We start from the raw sequence: 27,989 nt of genomic DNA, 5'->3' as shown, positions 1-27,989 counted from the left end.
GGGTATCATTCTCACTTAGGATGTGAGAGATCTCAAGTTTGAATCCCAGACCCCCCCATCTTTTACATGAAGAAGATCTGAAACTAGATATGTGATCAATATAGTGATTGCTGAAAGTTGGCTGGCATATCAGAGACCCAACCAGATTAAATTATAAATAGTCACTTCCCCAATTCAACCATCAAGGGGGGGGGTGGAAGGATGTTTAATTCAGAAAAATTAAAAAAATGAGGTATTTTTAACTTAGAAACAGGTTATTATATCTTAATGAAATTTGATATTTAGAAGGACCATCTGTCTCAAAGCTCTTATTTTGAATCCTGACTGGATCCTGTGACTTTGGGGGGAATTGGAGGGGGAAACCAAAAATCTTAGAAAATGCTTAGAGTAGAAAGATCATAATGAAACCTGGTGGGAAGGAGCTCTTTGCTTTTCCAACCTTGTCACAAATTCCATATGAGGTCTTGGCTCTTGTTTTTTTACAGAAATATCATGGTGGCAATTCAATTTGAAAAATACTAAATTTTGTTGAAAGCTCTTATTTGAATTGAAAAATACTAAACCTTATCAAGTGGTGATTTGATATGAAAAATACTAAACAGTTTGAATTGTTCATTTTTTGTGGGAAAATCTTACCACTAGCATCAGAATTTCATCCTGAATCCAAATATGACATTCATTTCTGTTGCAAATTATTTAAAAATTACTTCTGAGCTTCTTTAAAAACAGCAAAACTTCTTTCATCTAAACATCAAAACAAACACTTAATAGTAGCATATATGGCAGCTACATATGCAGTTCTGTAAGTATCAGATAAATAGCACTTAATGTAAACAAACTAATCACTTATTTCTAACTCTTCATCACCACTTTCTGATGCACTAGGGGTGTTGCTGTCTGGTGCTCTATCAATTCCAAGGAGAATTACTTTTTCAATACATTTTCCTGCAGTGTTTGACTGATTTACATCTTCCCACATGGGACTATGGGCATTGAAATCATTGTATAGGATTGTTTTTTGCCCAGTTAGCTGTTTGCATAAAAGATTGAAAATTTGATTTCTTCCATTGAGAACATATTTTATTATAAAAAGAACATATTTATAAAAAGAACACATTATAAAAAGAACATATTTTAAGGTGGTCACCATTTCCTAGAAGAAAAATGACCCTAACCACATCTACATCATGATTACATGGTTTAATTGGCGCTGCAGAGTGAGATAGATTGTTTTAAAAAAGTAAAGCAACACCTCTACCCTCCATGTCAGAAGACCTATTTTTTCTATATATTTTAAAACCAGGAATGATAATCTTTTTCAACTCAAGTAGATTTGTTTCTTGTAGGCATACAATATTGGCATTATTTTTGCTTAGCCAATTTGTTAAATCTAGAAGCTTAGTTGAGTTCAAGGAAGTCACATTCCATTGGAGGATTTTCAATGTTTTAAGGTCCATTATTTCCTTTTAGATTTGCCATATCAATTGTATCACTGTTGCATGCAAAGGAGAGGAAATCATCTTCTCTTTCTCTATTGGCTTGCTGTTTTCAACTAGTTTGGGTGTGAGGTGCTTTTTTCACTTTGCTAACTTTCTTTAGGTTTACCAAATCTTTTCCATCCACCTCTTAGCTTTCTTTTTTTTTGAGTTGAAATAGGGATGATTATTGCACTTTTCAGGAGCTGAAATTTAGCAGTTGCAGAAACCCAAATGGTTGGGTCAAGAAGTGTTGTGATAGCTTTCCTAGTCATAATTGCTTTCATTTGCTGCGTTTCTCCACTGGATTGAACCAGATGGCTAAGTGTTAAATATATTGTAATTTTTTCCAACTTGCTTGATTCTGAGGTGACCTCTGGTCTGTGCTGAGAAGATTGTGTGTCTTTTCTTTGTGTTTGTTTTGTAAATGGTAGAGGTATAATGCCATGTATTTGTTGTTTTTGGTGAGGGCCTCTGCTGCTTTCCAAATCTCTATTGTGAGGCTGACTCACACTATCTTTAGGGGGGGGCTTTGTATGGAGTAACATGGTGTTGTTGTCTGTCTTTGAGCTAATTCGAATTTTGGAGTTCTTGCTGCTACCAAAGAGTACAGAAGTCTCATTTGGTCTGACAACCTTACTATAACTGCTCTTTTCTGATGCAAAGGACAAATTTGGTTTTCAAGGAAAGAGTACCCATATGTTTTACAATTCTTGTAGTATGGCTCTTGTGCTGTGCAAGCATTTCAATAGTGACCCATTCCTCCACATTGTGGACATGCAGCAACCGTTTGGTTGCTGTTATTTTTGGTATGGCCATGTATCAGATAAATAGTGCACTGGAATGGTTTTGGTTTGTATTGTTTGTAGTAAACTTTTTGGCCATACAGATATATAGCAACTTTTGTATTATTTAGGCTGCTTATTAGAAGATTTACTGCCCACTAGATTACCATCCTTCTTTTGTTGGAGTCTGATTACAGTTGTAATCAGATCTCCATTTGTTTTCCTTATCATAGCTGAGATAGGATCTGTTTTTGTTATGTTGGTGAACATCTTGATCTTTTTCTTGGTGGTGTAGGTTGGCATACTACCTGAAATTTTTTGTTCTTAGTAGCTTGGCTTGTTTTTTATTTTTCAGCTGTTTGGTTTTTATGGATACTAACATGCTACAAAGAAGTTGATGACTGGGAGAGGATCTGAGCATTCCTGATCTTTTTCACTTTATGATTGCCTAAGAAATGCTTCTTGGTCCTGGAAAATATTTTCTGAGATTGTGGTATGGCAACGCTTATATGATGATTGGCAAATAATTCAGTTCCTTGGTGAATTGAATAGGGTAATCTTTAAACACAGCAGTCAGAGTTATATTTTGAGGTAAATCACAATTTAATGAGCACTAATTCTATGCAATATGGCATCCTTGATAGATGTCATATGCTATTTTAAATAGTTCTGGTAGCTCATCATATATTTGTTTATTACTGAGGGTATTCTCATAGTATGCTCTTAGCAGTTGGACTATTTTTGTTGGAACACTGTCTTCAAGCATTGTTTGCCATAACAAGGGTGATAATATCAAGTCAAATACAGCAATGAAGTCAAGAAAGGCTGCAAATGCATCTAGTCTGTGAATGAAATGTTGGTGAAAAAGAAGCTGCAGGGTAAGGATATGGTCTACACACTCCATTCCAGGGTGGAAAACTGCCTAGGTCTTCCTTGCTTGTTGCTCTTAGTCTTACTCTTTTCTAAAGTGGTTCACTGAAACTATTGCAAAGCATCTTCCCAGCTATTTCTATTAGTGAGACTTCCTGATCTTTTCACATTTTCTGTGGTTGTATTCGTTTTCTTTTTCAAGCTCAGCTCTATGAGGATCCTATATTGTTTATGGGTCTCATTTCTAGCTACAGCTTCTTCTAGGTTTGTGGCCAGCTTTGGCTAGTAGGCATTTTTACCTCTCCTTGTCAATTTATCTGCTTTCTTACATAGCTCTCTGAATACCATATTGTTCAATGTGTTTTTCATCTCATGCAGGATAGTGAGTGTTTTGGCAGTGTATCACTTTTTCGTACCTCTTTCCAAGGATTTGAATAGCAACATCTTGCATAATGTTTCATCTTCAGCCATTTCTTCTCTATGACCCAAAAAGACCAACAGTGTTGTTACACATTTGTTCTTTCAGACTACCAAGGACTGTGAAATTGAAATCTAATCAGCTAATTTTAGTGATTAAGTAGAAAATTACAGAACCATATATATCTCAAGATATAACAAACATTTAGATTTCAGTTTTTAATCAAAGAGACCTCCATATAGAGGCTTGTAATTTATGGTAATAGCAGGCACCAAATTCAAAAAAAGAAACATGGGTGAAAAATCATCAAGAAAATAAGCAAAAAACATATTGCACCAACCAGCTTAAGAAGGAGCTCGTTTTTTGAAGCTGTCTTTATCTATGGAAATGAACAGAAGAGCTAATGTTAAAATTTTACAGACAAAAAGCATTATCAAATTTGAGGAACTAGTTTTACTTATTTATTCTCATGATATGGTTTGGCAACACTGACAAAAATGAGACGCTCCTAATATTTTTCAAGTTTTTATACAACCCAGAGGAAAATGCTTGAAAATCAGGGTTGTGAATAGAACTAGGAAGGGTGCAGAGGGCAAAAAATGGCTTTATTCTGATGTCCTGGGTGCTTTAGGCAAAGACCTAATATTATTAGGCTCATCTCATGGTAAAATTGTATTGGGAAAATCAGGTGGTGTTGTCTCTGTGAGCAGAGTTATGATTTAATACCTTTTGAGCTACATGGGCTGTATGGCCCCAGAAGTGTTGGGGGGGGCGAACGCAAGCTGTCTGGGCATCATGGCAGAGGGAGGCTGTCATAAATTTTGCCCTAGGCATTACCAACCCTGGAACAACTAAAGCCCATATGACCAATCACTGGCCCATATGCATCTAACATGGGTTCTGTATTTTGGGCGCATGCAAATTCACCAGAATAGCAGACATAAATAATTTGCACAAAAATTATGCACTACAATGGATGTACATATGTAAAGTGTGAGCTACAGAAGTTTGCAGACACATGGCAGACACTATGCAATCTCTTTTGCTGCTCAATATGAGCTGAAATAATGACACTTTCAAAATAAGGCTCACAAACTATTATTAAAGTCTTCTGTCTTTTTTATAGCTTTGCTCTGTCATTAATGGTAGATCTGTCTTAGACTTCGTTTCTGTCTCAGTCTTGAAATTTTGTGGGTTTCATTTTATATAAGCTATTTAGTGCGTTTCTGAAGCTAATTATCGTTAATGGTGGTTAATTATTTGCATTTTCTCTGTTTCAAAATATAAGATAACAGACAATTTTCATCCACTATATTTATTATAAGTGCAGAAGGTACTACAGGGTTAGCCCCTTTTACAATGTATAAGCATACAAGTGACTGAAATTTATTAATTTTTCCTCAATTTTAAAATGAAGGTAAAACAAGTAATTGATAAATATTAAGAATAATTGACATCTAGAAAGGACATATATGTATGTAAATAAGTTGAATTCGTTCACAAAGAAAAGCACACATGGAAATCATGAGCGTTTTTCAGTCTTCTTTAGTTCATTTAGTCTTAAATAATTATGTCTACACAAACGAAGTACATCTCTAACTCATAATTTTATTTCAGATACTTCTGTACTGAAAATTCTACCAAATAAGGGACCTTATTTAATCATGGCAGTGTCAAGAAGACTTTCAAAAGTAAGTTGGTGTCAATTTTTAACATGTTTAATGAGTTTTATTATTGCAGAATTTGTTGTCCGCTTGCCTTATGAAGCAGAAAAAAGGACCTGTCAGATGATGGTAGTGTTTTTTGAGGACCAGCGACAATATTGCTTTACCCTTTCCCTCAAATTTCCAAGTCCTATTCCTGAGGCCGTAATCAGGAGGAGCGGGGGTCGGATTCCCCCTCCCCAAAAAAAATCGCGGGGGGAGGGGAGGGGGGGAGATTGTTGTATTTTTTCAATGCAATTACTAAAAAAACACATTTTAAATAAAATTACTCCTGACAAAAGGTTAATTTTGAAATCTAGAGGGACAGTCCCTCCCATGCCCTCCCCCCATTTGACACCACTGATTGTTCCAATTTAGTTTAGTGTGCACAAACAATTTGATAGTTTTGTGTAAAAATTAATAGGAATCCTCATTATTTTAATGTTTTCTCCACATATCCACAAAGTTCTGGAGGGCAACTTTTTTGGGGGCGAATTGCTTTCCTTATTACTTAAGAAAAGATTATGCAGTATATTACACTAATTGTATTTTTTTTTTTTTTTTTTAAAGCTATATTTTCCCCTCCTGTCCTTATCGTCATCACCAGTAATTTTCATTTTTGGAATTGTTGGTCAGATTTGATCAAAGAAATTATTTTATAGATATATATATATATATATATATATATATATATATATATATATATATATATATATATATATATATATATATGTATATATATATATATATATATATATATATATATATATATAAATTAATTATAATAATAATATATACATAATAATTGTTATAATATAAATTGTAACAATATAATATTATATTATGTAATAATTATATATAACAAAGTTATTTTATGAATAAATATATATACATTATGTAAATTGTATCTTAATTTATAGAAAAGTTGGTTATAGATTAATTATAGATTCATTGAATGTATGGTGTCAAGCTCGTTAGAAGAGGGATATTTGTTAGCTGTTTAGAGGATTTGTATGGATAGAGCTTTTTGACTGACAATATATCAAAAAAACAAACTGTAAAAAAATTTAATTCTATCCCGTTTTCCGGGGCTATAATGCAACAAAGGTTGAGATACCCTGAATAAGAAGATTGTCTTTGGCATAATTTAAATTTGGGAATGAGATCTTGCAAAATAAATGAATTATTATATTTATTTGAAATATTTTTATATGCCCTAGGCTATGGCCCATGATTGAAATTACAAGGTTAAGATTTGGTGAACTACAGAGGATAGCTAAGGCTATACATGGCAACAGGTCAAGGCAGCTTATATTTTATATTATTAGTTATATCCAAAGACCACAGTGCCTATCCATGACATATAAATAACAGTTCAATAGGGAAAAAACATTCGGGTATTTCGGTCACATACGCAGTGGCAGTTTATCTTCAAAATATCTAGAGGTTTTTTTGGGGTGTTTCACTATCAAATAAACGTATTTTCTTTACCGAAATGTTTATATGTATTATATATTAAATAGATTTTTTTTTGTTAACTTAGCTGCGGTCTCTAGATTGTCTTCTGCACCGTCTTTTTCTTACAGGAGTTACAAGATATTAAAAGCACAGGATTGAAGTTCTTTCGTGACATTCAGGTCAGTGAAGAAAATATGCTGGTGTGGAATGGATTACTTTTACCGGTAAGACTTTCCACTGGAGAAAGAATTTATATAGACATAATTCTTTCATTCCAGTAGAAGTGAATGCAATGGCTACTGACGATACTTGTAAACACGGTGGCTAGACTTTTCCAGCGCTCTTTTTTTTTCAAGAAAGTACAAGTGTTTCTTGTTTATTCTATGGATTAACAGAGCTTATTAACTACTAAGATCCTTACTTCGGCCCTGCAATAGCTGGGATCGAATCCAGAGATCTGTTGCCAAGTGCTGCCAATATCAATTCATTGTGTCGCCACAGGCTCGAACAAGTGCTTTTGAAAAAGTACATCAGTTTAGGATTGCTCTGCTTGGCAAAACGGCACTAAGGGATTGATCCCCGCTACGACAAGGCTGGGTGACGGGCCTAATTGTCCGTGTGAAAAAAGACCGATGTACGGCAACTAAAATGTCGATCCAATATTCATGTGCCAGGCATGGCTCTTGACGATCCTAGTTAATTTTTCTTATCAATTTGAGATAAGACGCATCAAGAATTGCACGGCTTGCGAAAGGGTATGTTTTTTTTGTCACAATTGCACTAGCGCAATTAATTTTTTAAAAATTCATTCAACTGCATTTTGCCACAAATTTAGAGCTATTACTTGAAAGGAGGGTAGAAGCTGTATATCATATAGTCTGATGAAGAAATATTTTCGGTTTGGCTAATATTTGGCTCGCTTCTGTCCTAGATTAATGTTGAAATTAGGTCTCTTATTTGTATAGATTATCAAAGGAAGTTTTTTCTTTCATTAAGAAATTTTCTCTAAAGAGTTCCGTAACTCCAATATAGATTAGCTAATCAACTAGAATTTAAATAGTGATGTTGTGTAAAAAAAAATTACGTCTTTTGTCTAAATAAATAGTGGCGTCGTTTGAAAAAACAGCTTATTCTGTTTAAATAAAGAGCAACGCCGAGCGAAAAAGCTCGACGTCTTTTGTCTAAATAAAAAGCAAACCCACGAGAAAAAAAATTAAATACATTCTAAGACCACACTGGCTATATATGACGTATGAAACAAAGAAAAGAAAGGATATACCAAATAAAAATAAATCAAATAGGTGAGAAAAAATGAGGATCTTGTCAGCCAGTAGCAAACTATGAAATTGCAAAAGAACCAAATATTTTGACAAGGACCTCTGCCAAGTTGTCCTCAGTGCTCAGAAAAAAAAACAAAGAACTAAATCTAACCTTTTGAATTGAACTCTAAAAGAAGAGAAAAGACACAGAAGAAAAAGTGTATTTTCTCTATTGTAGAGTTTACTTCAAAAGGTTAGATTTTCTTCTTTGTTGTTGTTTTTTTTTCTAAGCACTGTGAATGATAATTATTTACATCACATTTATCACCTTTTTTATTTAATGGAATTACCCGGGCAATTTTTCATATACTAGGAAACATAACTGTACTGATACGCAACTTAAAAATATTAATAAGTGGTTCAGAAATCACTTCAGCAATATTTTTTTTAAAAGTTTGTTGATAGTCCATCATGTCCCACTGAATTACCGCTTTTTATACTTTTAATAGCAAAAAAAAATCTAATATCTAAAAATCTAAATCTAACCTTTTGAATTGAAAAGATGTCACGATCACGGTCGAACGAGACATTTGTGTCTCCACCTCACCCCCTACATATGGGGCTAGATGCAGTCCTTTCTAATTTCTGTTGTAATTTCTTCTAATTTCTGTCTAATTTCTTCTAATTCTGTTGGCTTGAATTGTTTTGCGTGCTTATTTCTCAACTACAGTTGATTGACAATGTGAAACAATGCCAATTGCAGAAAAAGCATTTTTTTTTTTTTTTTTTTGTTAATGCGTTTTCAAGATTTCGGTTACAGTGGGCTAGAGTTGGTTTTTTGCTTCACCCTTTATATATGGGGCTAGATATGGTCCTTTCACTGTATAAAACTTTTCTAATTCTGTGCCCTTGCATAATTCTGCCGAACGTGGCAATTGCGTCTCCACTCCACCTTCTATATAATCGCCAAGAATCGAATTATGGCTGAATCTCAATTAAAATCGTGATCAATGTAATAACGTTGAGTTAATAATTAGGAACGTTCATTTCATGTGTTATCATTATATTTAGTAAGCTATTTATTAACATAGCCTTATGGAATTGTGCAAAACTAACTGGGGCCAAAAATAGGCTCGTATCTTCAGAGGGAGGGAAATAATGTTTGTGCATCCTGTGAGAAGAAAGATCTATTCCTGCAGAAACGATAGATTGTCCAACGTCTTTAAAATAATCACTAAACATAGTAGCAACAGCTTGCGGTCCTCTAACTTCTTCACTATTCATGCCATAATACCTCAGGATGCGACAATTGTTTATTTCGTCCAATTTTATTCTGATCAAACTCCAAGTTTTCCGGGGAGAATCAGAATTTTGGAATGAATCTTCATACTAAGCTCTCACTTTCTCTAAGAGTCCTTATCAACAGGTTTTAATAATTTTTAAAACGCATTATATTTATTTATGTTTTATCCTTTTGATTTTATATAAACGTTTTTTTTTTTTTTTTTTTTTTTTTTTTTTTTTTTTTTTTTTTTTTTTTTTTTTTTCATTGATCAACCTCAAAAGGGACTCGTTTACCCGCAGTTTCTTGGAGCATTTTTCTTTCTCATTGGAATTTTATAGGGCAAAATTGATCAAGCTTTTCAGTCAATATATCATAAACTTATCTAAGGACTGATTTGGATTCTTTTCATCAATTACTGGATTCCACTCAACGTCTCTAAGCTCTTCTGTTAAATTTAAAAAAAATTTCTGCCAAAAGTCTTGACGTTTTGTTTGATTTTACGCGAAATGAAGCGGAAAATTAGACATATTTATGCAGTGATCAGGACATTCTAAAAACTGCACAGTGTTTCAGTAACAAAATATCAAAAAAAAAGGTTACAACAAAAGTAACAAAAAAGTTAAAAAAGTAACTAACAAGATACAAATAGCAGAGAGAAAAATAAAGAGGGAGAGAACCGTGGTGATCTGAAAGAGATAAAAAGAAGCTAGCATTTTCAAATAAAGTGGAAATCTTAATATTTTTGTTTTAGGGTACAGAGTAAAAAACACTTCTATTATTAAGTATAAAAAAAAGAGACGAATCATCAGGAATGACATATGTATTAACGGCGCTGCAAGGTGAAAAAATATTATCAACTAGTGAAAATGACCTATCGCCATTCTCTTCTGTTATTTTGATATTCCTTGAAGGAATATTCCTTTGAAGAAATCCCTTAATTCCTTAATCAAAAATGAAGCTACGGTTAATATGTAAGAGTTTTGTTAAACTGAATAGAATTTTTTTCATTCTTTTGTTTTAAAGCATAAACAAGGTTAGATATTCCTTAATCAAAATTTAGTTTGTTGTCTATTAATTGCAAATTTTTAATCATAAGAATATTTTATCAAATTATTAAATAAAAAGTAAGTACAGGACTTCCAAGGAAAGAATCGATAAAGTAATGAACTCATTGAGGGGTTGACTACTCCCTAGTTGACATTAATAAGTTCTTGCGTTGAAGTGTTTTTGAAATTTTCACTAGGTCATTTGACCTTTAAGTGTTTTTGAAATTTCACTAGGTCATATTTCCATTAGGAAATTCTAAAAACTACACAGTATTTCTATCCATTCTATTCTGGTTAGCAGATATAAGGTTCATGAAATCAATATTAAATCTCCCATAACTAGATAAGGAGTATTAAGACTAGCTAATTTATCCAAAAAAGTTTCAAAACTATTTACAAATTCTATCTGACTAGCTGACGGGGTATGTTCAAACAGCTGCGATTAGCAGTTTCTGATTATTTGCAAAAAAACTCAAAACAAGATTCAAAGAGCATTTTAATGTTCATTGGCAAAAATCTAGCCTTGCGCAAACTGGTGTGCAGTTTTTAACCAAAACACCAAGACCACCTTGCTTTTGTCTTCTTTGACCGACATGAAAAAATTTATATCTTCAACATGAATACTTTCTATTTAACTCGTCTAAAAAGCTTAACATAGGCCTAAAAAATCCATATTAGGTGCCGATAAAATAGTCTGAATCGTATATTGTGCAGTCCTCCAGCCCCGACAATTCCAAAACGATATCCTCCTTGTATTAATATTATTCTTTGCCAAATCATTCAAAAATAAATATTGATTTTTTGGAATATCTAAAATATTGCAACTATTTTCATTATCATTGAGTACAATATTTTGGAAAACTGAAAGAAACAAAAGAGAATCTTGCTAAAATTCATTTAACCTTGATGATGGAATTCCACCATTTCCTCTATCCATTATCAAATATTACCACCACGACAAGGACAACCATACCACGCCCCACCAGCCCAGCAAACAAGCAAAAGAAAAAAAGGTAACACAAATAGGAACAACTTCGAAAAGAAAAGAAAAAATGTCTTCATTCCAGGTTGATTTATTTCAATACTGCTAATCGGAAAGGTCTCTGTGTGGGTCTGGATAATCCATACAAAATAAGGGAATAAAGAAAAATAATTAAGAATTTGGAAGAAGGAAGATAAATAAATGTAAACAAACAGGCTAAGTAAAACAAGATTAAAAATTATGTACTTGTATGAATTAAATAACAACAACAGAGCGCTCCTACTATCATGCGTAATAATTTTGTGCCACAGAATCATCCACGTGTAAACCGTGATGTGCTTCTCCTCAGACTCTCAAAAAGGCGTCGATCTCTGGTGTATAATCACTAAATGACTATTTTGTAGTCGGGCCGTCAGGTCTTTTCACAAACAAATATTCCTGAATGCCCTTGGATATCCATGCATCGTATCCGTGAACTTTTCTGAATTTATCACATTTCACCATTAACAGCTTACGAATTTTACGAATTTTGGCTGGAACATCGTCACTAATAAACAAGTTCGAATTGTTTCCATGGAATGTCTTACCCTTAAGCTTACTAGCATTTTTTATCATAGCTAACTTATTATCTTTTTTATTTAGTATTACCTTCAAAATTTTACGATCTTACAATATTATGATCTTTTCTTAATTTATTACATTTCACCAGTAACAGCTTACGTATTTTACGAATTTTGGCTAGAACGTTATCACTAATAAACAAGTTCGAATTGTTTCCATTAAATGTCTTAAACTTAAGCTTACTAGCATTTTTTTTATCGCAACTAACTTATCATCTTTTTTATTCAGTGTTACCTTCAAAAATTTACGATTTCTATCGTACTGTGAGATCGTAAAATTTACGTCTGGTATTTCTAATCCACGGTGAACTACCTCTGTGAATAAAACTTTAGCGTTATCATTGTCCTCGCACACGGCATTCCATAGGATAATATTATTCTCTAATTTAGCGGACTTCATTCTCACAATCCGACCCATACAATCTTCATTTTTTAATTCTTAACTTCATTATTTCACCAGTACGTGTTTGTATTTGTTTTTTGAGGCAAGACGTATCATTTTCGATCTTTCCAATTTTCAGTTCAGTATGATTGATTGACTTTTTATTACATGAGTGAACTAACACATTTATTTCACAAACTACAGAAAAATACATAAGAGAACTACTGAAGTACAAAAATTAACAAAAAAAGGAAAAAATTACTAAAGGAAACTACTAAAATACATAGAAAAAATAAAACAGTAATACCAGCTATTTATCATAAGTCCAACGGCTGGCCGTGGTTTCTGCCATGGGCATAACAAGGTAGTAATGATCAGACAATGTTTAATCGCTTTGTATTTGTTATATAATTCATAACGGTTGTTCTAACACTCTTGTTGTTAACTACTAAATTTAATACTACTAAATTTAACTACTAAATTCGCTAAGCCGGATTTGCATTTCTGAACGATGACGACAAAAACAGGAACAACCAAATAAATAATGGTGACAAATTTTCGGGACCCCACATGCACACAAAGGAGGAAGAGTCTTCCCAATATTAAAGAAGAAGTAATTTAGGCGACAATGTTCTGTCATCAGCTGAGTTAGTTTATATTTTGGAGCTGAGATAAGGTCATATTTATTGGTGAAAAAGAGGCTAGGCAATTTACTTATATTATTTTCATTTGTTATAAAGGGCATTTTGAAATCAATAGTATTTAATCTAATAGGAAACTCATTTTCTAAAAAATCTATACCAAGTAACTTAGCGATATATTCATCCGAATAATGGTTTGTTGGAGAGAATTTATCAATAGAGGGAAAGTCGGCTTCGCTAAAGAAGGCCAGAAGGATGGACGGCCCTTTTTGCAATACCTCATGATACCCAATTCATTAGCTCTATATTGCAAAGGTAACATGCCCACTAAAACTGTAATTACCTCAGTCGTTGCTGAACGAAAAGAATCAGAAATCATTATTATATGAACACGCTGAGCTGAATTAAGCAATCGTTGAACATTATTCTTTCTGTGGGCTCCCAGCCAAACAGAAGAAGCATATAAAGTGGTACTTTTTACAACTGATATATATAACTTACGAAGAGCATATGGCTTCAGACCCATGTTGTCTTTGCAGTGCATAATAATTTGGCCGAATATCGCTTAGCAGTACTAGCTCTATCTAAAATATGTACGGTCCACGATAGCTTTTTATCGAGAATAACCCCGAGATGTTTAATTTTATCCTGGATTTTGATTTTAATTCCTCCAAATAAAATATTTACATCAGATTTTATTTTTATTCGTAAACAGAATAGTCTCCGTTTTAGACGGATCAAAAGTAAGTCTATTTTTATCAGCCCATGATTCGAAACTAGTAAAAACATTTTTTGCAACTTTTTCGATCATACTTATAATTTTTGCAGTAATTTTAACAAAACATCATCGGCATATGCTTGAATAGTACAATTACCACCAATTTTAATACGTAAGAGATCATCAATGTTTATAAGCCACAGGAAAGGTGATAGAATACCTCCTTTAGGGCAAGATTTTTATAGTTCACATGTTATATTATAATCGTAGGAAACAACAATATTCGATAAATAACTATGAATTAATTTTAACATGCCATTTAGACAGCCTTTATCATACAGTTTTTTAGTTATACCCGGATACCAAGCATTGTTGAAAGCCCCTTTCACGTCAAAAAATAAAACTAAAGTAAACAAATATCTCTTCTTATTATTCTCGACTAAGGTTACTATATCGTCAATTGCATCTATTGTGCTTTTACCATTGCAAGAACAAAATTGCAGACGGGAAATCCACTCACACTCACTACTCAAATTATTCATTTTATGAATAATTATACGTTCGAAAATTTTACCTAAGCTAGAGAATAGACTAATGGGGCAATATAAGACATCAAGTTACCATCATTTTTAATTCTTTTACCATTTAAGAATGATGGTAATTCTTTTACCATCATTTCTTTTCTTAAGAATGACAATAATATTAGCTTTTTTCCATGATTTTGGGAAATAAGACAAATTTCAACATGCATTAATAACATTTAAAAAGGTGGAAGAAAGTATATTAGAATCCTTCTGAATTGCCAAGTTTAAAATGTTATCAGGCCCAGGTGCTTTCATCGGCTTTACGGATTTGATTGCATCTTTTAATTCATCTAGATTAATCTGATCTACACCATATATATTTGAAACACATCTCTAACTTTACTGTGAATACGATTATCATGAATATCTTTCCCAAACGATTGATCAAATAGGACTTGACCCGCTTCTTTAATTAATGGCGTACTTGTACCGTCATCTTTATGAATATGTATTGGTTTAATATTTCTCCCTGAAGATTTACAAATACGATGAATTGTATTCCAAGGGTCTGAACTAGCTTTATCGATACAGAAATTTTTCCAATCATCATTCTTAGCTATTAATACTTCTAGTTTATAATTTCTTTTTGCTTCAATAACTTGCTGTTTACTTGCATTAGTCTTAAGGACTATTAATTCTTATTTTATGTCTGTATAGTCTTCTCAAATTAGATAATTCAGGGCTCCATCTTCTAGCATACTGAGCATACAGAGATAATAGTAGCACTAAAGTCTTGGGATTTTTGATAGCATCAAATTATGCTACTGCACCTGAACGCACTGATAACTTTTTATAGAAAAAAATATATTAAAATAAATATAGTACAAATATGAGTTTCGAAAAACCGCTGAAGTAGGGTAGGCCATGGTATATAGAGTTGTGTTTTCAGGCATCAGGTTTGAAGCGTGTTTTGAAAGGGTTTGACAAAAATCGTTTTCATGGTATCCATTTCCTATTTATGGAGTCGACCCTGAAATTGCCAGTTGAATTAATTAAGTAAAAGAATCCACAGCTAAATTAATATCTTCGTAACTATTAAGAGAAAGCGAATAAACTTGATCAATTCCATCCAATAAAACATTACTGAACACATTCCAGTTAGTTTTCTTAAAATTATACCTTGGAGTATCATTAACTAATTTTTGATCTGAATCAAATAGTAAACTATACATTATATAATTGCTATCTGAAAGCGATGGTATATCATCTAAAATTTTCCAATCTCTTACAAACTTATGAAGATGAGAACTAACAGCTGTTACATCTGGACTAGTACTAGCACCATATGTAGTAGCATATATGTAATTATTTACAATCAATGATTTACTAACTAAAAAATATTCAACATCTTTACCTCTTCTGTCCGTAGAATAACTTTCTAGCCATAAAGGGTTTTTAGTATTAAAATCACCACCTGTGACAAAACTATTAAAATCTTCAACATTATCCAAAATACTAAGATAATCGTAAACAGACAGAGCAGAAGGTGAGACATAAATAGAAGAAATAGTAATTATTCTACTTTTAAGGTAAAGCGAAATTTTAATTCTTTTTAACTAGACTTCCCGCACGATAGAATCTCTTACTAAGGTCAAATTGAGAGAAAACTACATAATTAGGTGGTATGCACGGCATTTCCCTATAATTGTTTACATGCGGCTCTTGCAGTAATACAACATCAGAATTGGGATCGTCCAAGGTTTTTTGAAGTTGTGTCATACCACTGTATGAATGTTGCAGATTAATTTATGAAAATTTCAGTGAACCGGAATAACTATTTACATTTAATACACGATTATTAGAACTTGACACCACTAATGGTAAGTAATGTTTAATTTCAGCTTTTCCGTAATAGCTCTGGCAGTTGGATATTTAACGTGTTCATACGCTGCGTGTGGCTGGTACTTGATATTCGCCTTAACACATTCACGAAAAGATGGTTTGCTGGAAAAAGGCTTCGTACAATTTGGATATGGGCGATCTTCTGTATACCGAGGGCATTGTACACTACCTTTACATTGTAATTTCGTTTGGTCATAGAGGTAACACTAGGAACACCATTTCAGATGGACATAATCGGCACAACGAAATACCAGAAAGCCGTTTTTTATACCACCCTGTGCAATAAACTCCCTACGAACTCTTAGACTCACTTCTATTTCCATTACCGAAATCAGAATCAGCATATCCCTTGAAGGAAATTACTTTCAGTGTTTTTCCATCACTGACTAATCTGTAGATACTTGGATTAAAATCCAGAACACTTGACCCACATTCATCATTTGAAACGAATTTTCTAATTTGGTAACAAATCATCCATGGTGGTGTGTGGTCCGTGGATAGTGTGTTCTTTATTTCTTTAGGTTTTAATTTAGTCAGGTCCTCATTTAAAACGGACTCACTTATTAAAACGGACATAGCACAATCCAGATTTTGTTTAGTGGACATTTCTAGGATTATCTTTCCGTTTCTAGGGTTTGAGATGCTTTTAGCTGATAATTTTTTGCTATCAGTGGAAATTAACTTACTGATATCACGATTAAGTGTCTCTCTGCTTTAAAGTGGGGTTTCTTATCCTTGTCCAATGGTCTAAAGTCATGCAAAACTTTTCATGACCTTTAACAGTGTCAGACGAACGTTTGTCAAGGCATTGAGTAAGGCTGAGGGCCTTACTCAATGCATGGGACGATCACAGCGATTTCCTCTTTTATCACTGAGATCTTTCAGTTATCATTCTGAACTCAAAATCTCTAAAAGTCTATCATTTTCATTTTTCAATACGCTTACATGTCGTTCCAGTAACCTCATATGTTCAGTCCCGAGAGGTTCAAGCAGCTCTTGGGCATTTTTCTTACCCCTGGGAATTTTATTAGCTCCGATTGAGTTTTTCAAAGTTTTAATTGAGCTTTAAAAGCACTGTTGGCTAGAGTCACTCAACCCAGTTTCATTTATACCATCCATTGTATATCAGTTCAAATTGCTCTGGCAAATTTCATGACTTCGAGTAAATTAACTTCAGGCCTCTAATTTGAAATCTGGAGCATGGCAACGCTGTCACCCAAAGGATTTAAAACTTTCCAAGCTGTAATCTAGATGGCACTGTTGAACAAATCAACTTTTGAGACTAGATACAGAGATTGTTTATGAGGGAAATGTCGATACTCCTCTGACAATAAGCTATCCACTATCTGTTAAACTTATAGATATGGAAAATCGTTCATTAGTTCGACATTAGATCGTTCATTAGTTCGAACGCTTGGCCTACATTCATCATTTGAAACGAATTTTCGAAGTTTGTAACAAATAATCCTCGGATAGTGTTTCTTTATTTCTTTGGGTTTTAATTTAGTCTTTATTTAATTTAATTCATTTTTGAATGGATTTTCTAATTCAATTAAGTCCACATTTTCGCTGAAAACGGACATAGCACAATCCAGTTCTTGTTTAGTGGACATTTCTAGGATTATTTTTCCGTTTCTAGTGTTTGAGATGCTTTTAGCTGATAATTTTTTACTATCAGTGGAAATTAACTTGCTGATATCACGATTAAGTGTCTCTCTGCTTTAAAGTGGGGTTTCTTATCCTTGCCCAATGGCTCTAAAGTCATACAAAACTTTTCATGACCTTTAACAGTGTCAGACGAACGTTTGTCAAGGCGTTGAGTAAGGCTGAGGGCAACACAGGGACGATCACAGCGATTTCCTCTTTTATCACTCAGTTGTCATTCTAAACTCAAAATCTCTAAAAGTCTGTCATTTTCATTTTCAATACGCTTACATGTCGTTCCAGTAGCCTCATATGTTCAGACTCGAGATATTCAAGTAGCTCTAGGGCATTTTTCTTACCCCTGGGAATTTTATTAGCCCCGATTAAGTCTTTCAAAGTTTTAACTGAGCTGTAAAAGCACTGTTGGTTAGAGTCACTCAACCCAGTTTCATTTGTATCATCCATTGTATATCAGTTCAAATTGCTCTGGCAAATTTCAAGACTTCGAGTAAATTAACTTCAGGTCTCTAATTTGAAATCTGAAGCACTGGTTTAATTTCAATGAATTGGCAACGTTGTCACCCAAAGGATTTAAAACTGTCCAAGCTGTAATCTAGATGGCACTATTGAACAAATCAACTTTCGAGACTAGATACAGGGATGGTTTATCAGGAACTGTCGATAGATATGGAAAATCGTTCATTAGTTCCAAAATATTACCCATTAGTTGTTGGGAAAACTAAACTGAGGTATATATTCAACACTATCCTCAATTCAGAATTATTCATCTTATTTTTAAGTAGCGAATGGACTTTTTCCAGATTATCGAGCCTTGCCGTAAGAGTTCCTAATTGATTGTTGATATTATCTAGCTTATTACCATTTTCTTTTACGAAATCAAGAATTTGCTTAAAAGTGTGCAACTAGTCTTGATAATTCTGGTTTTGGGCTCTGAGGTATCTAGTGTACTACTCATACCTTCTTGTCTAGGGTTTTTCCTTTTACGTCCCATTAGGCACTAATAGACTTGATATATATCTAACTATCCTTAATATAATATTTTCACATTCACTTACACACAAAGGTCTTAAATGCGTCTTGTCTGACGAGAGCATTGAATGAACCGAAAAATAATTTCCTAATAATTACTGAAAATTAATTTTCGCTCTCCTATTAAATTATAAAAGCCTGAGATATATTCCTTCACCTTTATCGTAATAATATAGAAACTTTTTTTTAGAGGGCTGAATGGGTAGTAGTGGATGTAGGATTTCAGGGAGGGCGGGTGGCTTTTTTTATCTTAATAGATTTGATAGTCAGATTGTTTAATTTTATTCTTTTTTTTTTCGCTCGATGTGTTTGTAAAGAAAAACTTGATGAAGCATAAATAGAAATTCCGCCCAAGCCAAGGGTGCCCTCCCTAGATCCACCTCGGGTGTGAGATTTGTATTACAAACGGGATTCCCACAAAACCTTAAAACTAATTTCTGTTTTCCTGTAGAAATATGGAAGCACTAGATATATCCCTTCATTTTTACACCACGATATAAAATCCCTACTCTGTTCGGGTTAAATTGGCAGTGGTGTATCCTGGATTCTTAAGTGGGTTGAATGGCATTTTTTGGCTTCAGAGATTCCTTGGCTAGATTTTTGAAAATATTTTATCGTATTTGTTTGTGTAATAGTTCCAAGAAAAAACTTTAGCGTAAAGAGCGACGATATTGAGGCTATCGTTACGATTCCTGTTCGTTTTAAGTTTTAATGTTGCTCCTTAATTTCAGTTGAAAAAATTTGTTTTTTATATATTGCATTTATGATCGTTTTTTAAATAATGCCGAGAAATCCAGCTCCTCTCCATGGAAAATCCCTTCTCCGATGAAAAATTTCTCCATGGAAATACCCTCCCACGTAAATACTTAATAAAGGATTCAGTGGGGGGGTTGTAATTTTTTAACGTTATTTGGGGGGGGAGTAAACCCCCTTGCCCCCACGATACGACCTTGAATATAAGTGGATGATAATATTGGCAAAAAACCTCAATTTGACGCCCCCTCAGAGGCTACACCCAGGAACATAATTTTTGGGTGGGTTGAGTGGCGTTTTTTAGTCTAAGACTCCTTGGCTTGATTTCTGAGAACCTTTTCTTCTTTTGCTTGATAGTTCTGTACTGATAAAAACTTGTAGGAAAGTAGGTGAAAGTGTGCCCATATAAATAAGCCCCTCCCTCCAACTCAGTATCCACCACTGGTCTTAGGATGGCTTTTCGCTCCCTTGACCCTGGTCTTTCCCAGCTTGTCACTCATCAGATACCCTTCTTTTTCAGGACCATCCTCCATACAACAAAGGCGCATTTAGAATTGAGCTGACATTTCCTCAAGAATACCCATTTAAACCTCCAAGAATCTTATTTAAGACCAAAATTTATCACCCAAACATTGACGAAAAAGGATATGTCTGTTTGCCGGTAGCCGAACCTTCAAATTGGAAGCCAGCGACAAAAGTTGAACAAGGTAAAATCCTTAAATTAATCATATTACATATCGTATATTTATAATATAATAAAATTATATATTAATTTAAACTATAAAATTAATATATTATGTAATATAAATAATATGATAATATATTATATTGAAATGTGTAATATGTTTTAATTTCATATTTTTTGTTGATTTTTGGTCATAGATTATACGGTCATGGGTAATATTTTTCGTTAATCGTCTGCTGACTGAAATTAAAGACTCTTGAAGGTTAAAAGCCTTTTGCGTAAGCTGGAAGAGTTTCAAAATGCATGACAACCCATATTTTGCTGCTAGATTTATATGAACTGTCAGACTGGTAATAAACCATAAATGGGGCACAGCAAAAGGGATAAAGCAAACACTATTATACAAGTCTTGACAATGTGGTGGTGAGAACACTTGCCTGTGGCCGTGGTAAATGGGGTCTAAATCTTACATAAGATAAATTTTGATCTTAGAATAAACTAAATACTTCTTTTATCAAAAGAAGGCTAAAAGTCGAAAACAAAAAGATAAGTTACAAAAAAATTAAACTAGTTTTCAAAATTAACTGAGAAGTAGAAAAATATCTTTTTTCGAGAATCCATGAATGTTCCTTGAGTTAAATTCAAACGGAAGGAGTTCCTTATCGATTCCTTAACTCAATTATTTCTGTTTTCTGGGAAATAAAAGATGTTCTTTTAAACCTTTCTACTTGCAAAAATGGCGCTCTATTTATGTTAATAACTAAGTCTGTTCAAGGTTAATCCATGGGTGGGGGGGGCAGCTGGTTTGTCTGAGAATTTGTACGTGATAAAAAAGAACAGACCTTAAGCGATGTACTGGCATTCAAATTCGCTTGCCGGATTTCAAGTTGCTCAGAAAATATGTCTTCATCGCTTGCGACGATTTGTTTTACCTCCTCGTCCGGGGAAAATGATTGAAGGTTTGCCATTGAAGCTTATTGCTCAACAAACTTACTGCCTTAAATATCCATGACAGGATTTATGGGAAATATTTTGAGTTTTACTCCCTTCCCTCCCTCATTCGCTTTCAATGACTTAACAAATAGATGCTAAATAAATTTGTTACAGAAGGTTTTATTGTAAATAACCTTTTTGCATATTGGGCTATTCGGCCTAGGTAACGCATTAGGCTAGAAAACATGTTCCTAAATTTTTCTGTTAATTTTCATGCTGTGATTTAAGGTATAAATTCGAGTTCTTCCTCCCGCCTCAGCCCCTTTCAACTACTTAACAAAGGAGATACTAGATAAAAACAACAATGTAAGATTTCATTACAAATAGGGTTGTTTTACACATTTTAGTTTCTTTTCGCTTGCCGGATATCTTGTCGCCCAGTTGCAAAATATGTCTTAGCGTAAGCAAATATTTATTCCTCTATATCCCAATGGAATAATGGATAAAAACAACTGAAGGATTTTATTTCTAATGTCGATAGTATTTTTAGAAGGGTTTGTTCAAGAAGGTTTTTATTTCAAATGTTCGTAGTATTATTATTTATTATTAAATTATTATTTAATTTAATATTATTTATATTATTTATTATTATAATATTATTACTTACTATTTGATATTATAGCATTATTATTTAAGGATTTTTTGCGTCCCCCCCCCCCCAGCTGTTTTAAATTACTTAGAAAATAGGAATTAATACTAAATAAGTTACTTCTAAATATTATTCTTATGCACAGTTTTATTACGAATTGGCTATTACGAACTTCGCAGAGATTAGTTTCGTGCTTTGCCAGCTAGTTTTAACATGACCGAGGAATAGGTCTTAAGGTTGGTGGACATTTGTTTCCCTACAGTTTTGACTCAGAGCTGTAAGACTATGCGTCAATGACCTGTTCCGAAATCTCAGCTTTTTATTTAGAATTTATGGCTTTTGTAAGAACTAGATGAACTGCTATTACGGTTTATTCCCATATTGTTTTTCTGGTATTGCCATCTAAGAAATTTCTAGTCCCATCTAAGAACTAGATGGTATTAGCATGTAAGAACTAGATGAACTGCTATTACGGTTTATTTCCAAATTCCTTTTCTGGTATTGCCATCTAAGAATTTTTTAGTCCCATCTAAGAACTAGATGGTATTAGTATCTAAGAACTAGATGAACTGCTATTACGGTTTATTTCCATATTCTTTTTCTGGTAGTGCCATCTAAGAAATTTGTAGTCCCATCTAAGAACTAGATGATCTGCTATTACGGTTTATTTCCATATTCTTTTTCTGGTATTACCATCTAAGTTAGAATTATACGAATGTTATAACTAAATTGAATTATAACTAAAGTTAGAATTAGTCGCTTATTTGCATAACATTTTGTATGCAATACGCATAGATTGAAAGAGTTATTTAATGATAGTGAAGACCAAAAACAAATGAAACCACAGATTATTCGAATATAATGTTTAGAAAAAAGTCCGTCTGGTGGAGAAGAGAATGACGATAAATATGCTGCATATTCTAAAATATTTTTTGTTGCAAGCTATAATCTGAAGTATCTGAAGAGGTATAATCTGAATATATATATGTATAACAGATAAATATATAAAGGCTTTAAAGGTTCTTTAAACGGTTCTTTTACTTCCTCTAAAGGATCCAGTTTGAACAACGTATTGCATACAAAATGTTATGCAAATAAGCGACTAATTCTAACCTCTTGTCAATGCTTTGTCGTCTGACCGTTTAATTATTAAGAAATTTACTGAACAAAATAAAAGAAGAAAAAAAAACAAATCGAACCTTTTTTTTTAGCATTTACGGGAATAAACCGTAATAGCAGTTCAAAACCTTTAAAAGGAATCCTTTCCTGTGCTGCTCTGAAAAGTGCACAGTTTATCCAATTATTTATCCAAACAAAATTCAATATTCAGAATTAGTTAACAGTGCAGGTATTCACTCTGCTTATTTCGTCACTGAATTAGCTACGGTCACTAAATTAATTCGGATTAAAAGTGTAATCTGAAGAGGAGGTAGCCGCTCAATCAAAGCTCTTGATCTGTTACTAAAAGAAAATATCGATTCTATTTTACTCTTAGTGGGAAATGCCACGATTTCACTACAATTTCACCTTATCTTAATGGAATTTAACTGGTTCTGCCAAAAATCATTCAATAGTATCAACATCTACTAATCGGTGTTGATCTTTAAATGATCCTTATTTGTCGCTATTTTTAGGCTAAAATGGTAATTAAAAAGAGTTACTTACCATTCCGTAAGTTAGGGGGCTAAAATGCCCCTAAAGTGTTCATGATTAATCAAAGAGGCTGACATGGTATTCCGCTCTTTACTTATATTAATACAAAACGTTTATAATTTCGGGGCTTCTGGGCTTCGGGCTAACTTCTTTACGGAAGTTAGACTCCAAATTGGGAAGGATTATGTTTTTCCTCTGGACCCCTTCCACCCCTTAGTTCGTTTATTTATCCGTTAGTTTTCACCTGTTTTAGTTTTATAGTTGCGTTATCTTTTAGAGGTTGTTTCGTTAGCTAAGTTATGGTTGTGTTGGATATGTTTTATCTCCCGTATAGTTGTGTTATTTTTCTTTTATTACCTTTTATTTACTCCACTTGTCTTGTATTTTAGTGGGTTAAAAATAAATTATTACAAATTATAAAAATTAATTATTATTAAAAATAAATTATTATAAAAATAGTTTCATCCATATAGAACAAAAGAAATAAAAATTCGTCAAATTTTTTTTATATGTGGACAAGTGTAAACAGATGTTATTTGTTGTTTTAGAACGAAAAAGTTCATTTATTAATAATTGCCCTGGAAAACACCCTGTATAAGAATGATAATAATATTAAAAAATTAGAATAGAATCCAAAAAAACAAAGATGCCCCCCACCCAGATTTTAAAAAAATTCTTTTTTTATATCCTCATTATCCTCAATTCCTTGCCCTCTCTGCTACATTTTCGTGAATTGGTACCACTATTTCAGAGGATCTTAGCTAGAATAAATCATCTTCAACGAATGATTTTTCTTTCATAGAATGCCTAGGAAGAAGATAAGATTTATTTTTTAAAGTGAGATTCACGACAATTTTTAGCCTTTTCATGTTCAAAATGTGTGTGGACAATTGTAATAGAAGAAACTACGATAAATAAAAATGAAGTGAAAAGTTAAAAGTGATTCCAGATACCAAAATTTAAGCTGTAACATAAATATTAAAGGGACAAGGACTACTAATCCAAACCGATATAAATTTAAGCTGTTTAAGTGGTTTAAGCTCGAATATGAATATCAAAAGGACAAGGACTTATAAAAATAGCGCTATGTACGAGAATAATACTGCTGCGGTTAAGGTAGGAAATGAGGTTACCAACTGGTTTTGTATTAAATCAGGAGTTAAGCAGGGTTGTTTTCTATCCCCCTTTATATGGATCATTTTGATGGACTTCGTCTTAAGGAGCACAGGAAAGGCAATTGGAGACCATGGAATCAAATGGGGAGGAAGAACGCTCCTGGACTTAGATTATGCTGATGATTTAAGCATATTAGATGAAAGTGTGAGCAAAATGAATGAATTTTTAGAGGTTTTACGAGTTCAGGGTGCTAAAATAGGCTTGAAAATTAATGTTAAGAAGACTAAGTCACTAAGGTTAGGAATAAGTGAAGATGAACAGGTGACCTTAGGTAACGAAAAGATTGATCAGGTTGGGAGCTTCAGTTACCTTGGTAGTATTATTAGTAAAGATGGTGGGAGCAGTGAAGATGTTAAAAGTAGAATAGCTAAAGCTCAGGGTGTTTTTTCACAGTTAAAAAAAGTTTGGAAGAATAGAAAGATAAGCCTACAAACCAAGATTAGAATATTGGAAGCTACAGTGATGACAGTGGTCAAATATGGCTCTGAAGCATGGACACTCCGAAAAGCAGATGAAAATTTACTAGATGTTTTCCAGAGAAATTGCCTACGGATTGTTCTGGGTACCCGGCTGACTGACCGTATTTCAAACAGTAGGTTGTACGAAAAGTGTGGTTCAATCCCGCTTTCTGGGGCTATAATGAAAGAAAGGTTGAGATGGCTAGGCCACGTTCTACGGATGAAGGATGACAGATTACCGAAGATTGTCCTTTTTGGCCAACCGTCTGGGGCTACACGGAAAGCAGGTCGTCCTTGTCTGGGTTGGGAGGATGTCATAAATAAGGATTTAAAGGAAATGGGAACTTCCTGGGAGGGTGTAAAGAGGGAGGCTTTAAATAGATTAGGTTGGAGGAGGAGCGTGCGTAGCTGTGTTGGCCTCAGGCGGCTTGGTGCTGCAGTGAGTTATTAGTAGTAGTAGTAGATGTAAATTTAAGCTGTTTAAGCTGTAACATAAATCTTAAAGTGACAAGGACCACTAAAACTAGTCCAAACCGAAATAAATTTAAGCTGCTTAAGTGGTTAAAGCTGTAAAATAAATATAAAAGCTACAAGGACCACTGAAACTAGTCCAAATCAAAGTAAATTCTAGGGTGTTTAAGCTGTTTAAGCTCGAACATGAATAAAGGGACAAGGATTACTAAAACTAGTCCAAACCTAAGTTGTTGAATTTGCAGCCAATAATTTCTACCTGGAATCCTATGTCAGTGAGCTTTTCATGAATCAATATCATCCGTTCATCAAACACAAAAGGTGACCATCACACCAAACAACGTCAAAATGACCTCTCTCTCGATCTTATAGACCATTGGTTCGATGTGATAACCCTTGGGGAAAAACGAAACAAATAAACCCACATTTGTGACCTTTTTTCTCCCAAAAAGCACAAAATACCATCTAAAAATACCAAAATACCATCCAAAAGCACTTCTTTGGAGATAGGGTCTTAAAACCTCTATAGTAGGGTCTCTGGTATGCTGAATGTGAAGGTGTGATTTTTAATAAAAACGATTGACTTTTTGGGATGTTTTCCCCTTTATTGTAAATCCGGAAAATTAGTTTAGGCTCGTAACTTTTGATGGTTGACTTTAAACTCAATGAATTTTATATATTTGGAATCAGTATAAAAAAGCAATTGTTCTGATATATGGAAACACTATGCGTCTTTTATATCAGGATTACTTTATGAACGGCTGTTGGAGCTGACAGGAACTCCTCCCCCCCCCCAAACTTACAGATATATTTTGTCGAATGGCAAAAATTTCAAAATGGGGATTTAAATCTGCTGTAGTAGGCCCTAGGGCCTTAGTCTTCGAACCCAACAACAATATCGATAAAGACATATTATGATTCTTCAGAATCAGGATCAGTAAGTGTATCATCCTTGATGCGCACTCACAATCCATAAATAAATTTAGTAGAAATGTGGATATGTTACATATTGTTGAAATGGGAATCATCTCTGGATAAAAAAAAAACATAGATAGTTTGAGTCTAATTTAGGAAATAAATTAATTAATAACTAGATAATTTAAGAAACAAAATGTCCTTTTTTTGCTACTAGTAAAGTATTTCAAGATCGCTATGAAAAAAGTTAAGAGTTTTTTATGTTCAAATGAAGTAAAATGAAACACGTTAAAGTGAAATAAAATGTCACATCCAACTGTCTGATAGAAGAACTACTTCAGTCATTCAAGTATTGAAGTATTTGTAGAGTGCATTCTGCCACTTCCAGACTTTTATAATGATTATATTTGGGGGAGATGCGGGAAAAACGGGTTGGGGTTTGAAGTAGTGAATTGACCTATGATTTTCCCAAAAGATCTTTGTAAAAATTAGCTGTGGCAACCCTTTGACTAGATTTTGTTTGGCGATAAAATAATGGTAATCAAATATTTTATTAAATGTAATTTAAGACTGTGTAGTTTAGTTTTAAGGGAGGATATACAAAGTTCAAAGGCTTACGAAAGCTTGTCAAAAGCTGTAGGTTAAATAAACAGAAGAATGAAGTGAGAACAGATTGAGGCAAAATATCAAAATAAAATTGTAGCCACATTGAGGGATCACGAACCACATTCCGAAATAGGACGAAAAAATAAGATATAGCACATACTAGCAGAGATGTAAAACAATATAGTTTTTTATTTGCACAGTGGAAACATATATTTTTTTTATAGTTTAAGAATAAAACACTCTTGCTTCTTATGTGTGGGTTTTGCTTAATTTCTCCACGGTTCAGTGTGGCAACACTGATAAAAATGTGCCATGGCATCAATAGATAAATCTTAGACAATCGTGATTTTTAGATATAAATAGACCTAAAATAGGTCCAAGGGGAATATTTTTTGTACTTCAGAAATGAGTTTTCTTTCAGTTTTACATGCGTTATATGACCTTGTAAATAACCCAGAGGCTGATCATCCTCTCCGAACAGAGATTGCTGAAGAGATTATGAAGGATAAGAAGAAATATATGAAAACGGCTGAGGAACACACGAAAAAGCATAGTGAAAAACGCCCTACTGACTAAGCCCAGTTTGTGATATGAATCCATTTTATTTCTTCTTCGAATTTGAGTCTCGTTAATAAATTCTTGTTCGTGATACAGCAGTCTGGTGTTTTATTACTTTAATTTTCAACGGAGAGTTTTTACTGTCTTTTTTTGGTTATTTTAGTCTTATTTAGTTATTTTGGATATTTTTTTGGAGGGTCTAGAGAAAAAAGGTATAAAGCCAAATCCTAAGAAGTGTAAAGAAGACAAAGCCTCTTAAAATGTTCTTCTGAAAACGGCATGTTTGAGATCGATTGTTCATTGAGGATTAACGCTAATATTGCACAAGGGAAATTAAATGAACATGAGTTTCAGAGAGTTAATTTTAATA

The 27,989-nt window shown here is 33.5% G+C and overlaps 1 protein-coding gene across 3 annotated transcripts in view; it reads left to right on the top strand.

Annotated features, from left to right (window-relative positions):
- The window catches only part of LOC136025857 (ubiquitin-conjugating enzyme E2-18 kDa-like), a 29,381-nt gene extending 1,664 nt beyond the window's left edge, over positions 1–27,717 (top strand). For 2 of the 3 annotated variants that reach the window (XM_065701885.1, XM_065701887.1), the window contains exons 2-5: positions 5,166–5,239; positions 6,838–6,933; positions 20,036–20,222; positions 27,483–27,717. In XM_065701885.1, coding sequence (XP_065557957.1) covers positions 5,213–5,239; positions 6,838–6,933; positions 20,036–20,222; positions 27,483–27,637 — 465 coding nt within the window. In that variant the 5' untranslated portion in view covers positions 5,166–5,212 and the 3' untranslated portion in view covers positions 27,638–27,717. Of the gene's footprint in view, positions 1–1,706; positions 1,815–5,165; positions 5,240–6,837; positions 6,934–20,035; positions 20,223–27,482 lie in introns of those variants that run through there. The other variant, XM_065701886.1, reaches the window with a different exon arrangement.
- Positions 27,718–27,989: the final 272 nt, after the last annotated feature.

The sequence above is a fragment of the Artemia franciscana genome, chromosome 4, assembly GCF_032884065.1.
Source record: "Artemia franciscana chromosome 4, ASM3288406v1, whole genome shotgun sequence".
NCBI classification, from domain to species: domain Eukaryota; kingdom Metazoa; phylum Arthropoda; class Branchiopoda; order Anostraca; family Artemiidae; genus Artemia; species Artemia franciscana.
Note: the sequence above shows the minus strand (reverse complement) of the source record. Positions and strands in the feature narration are given on the sequence as shown.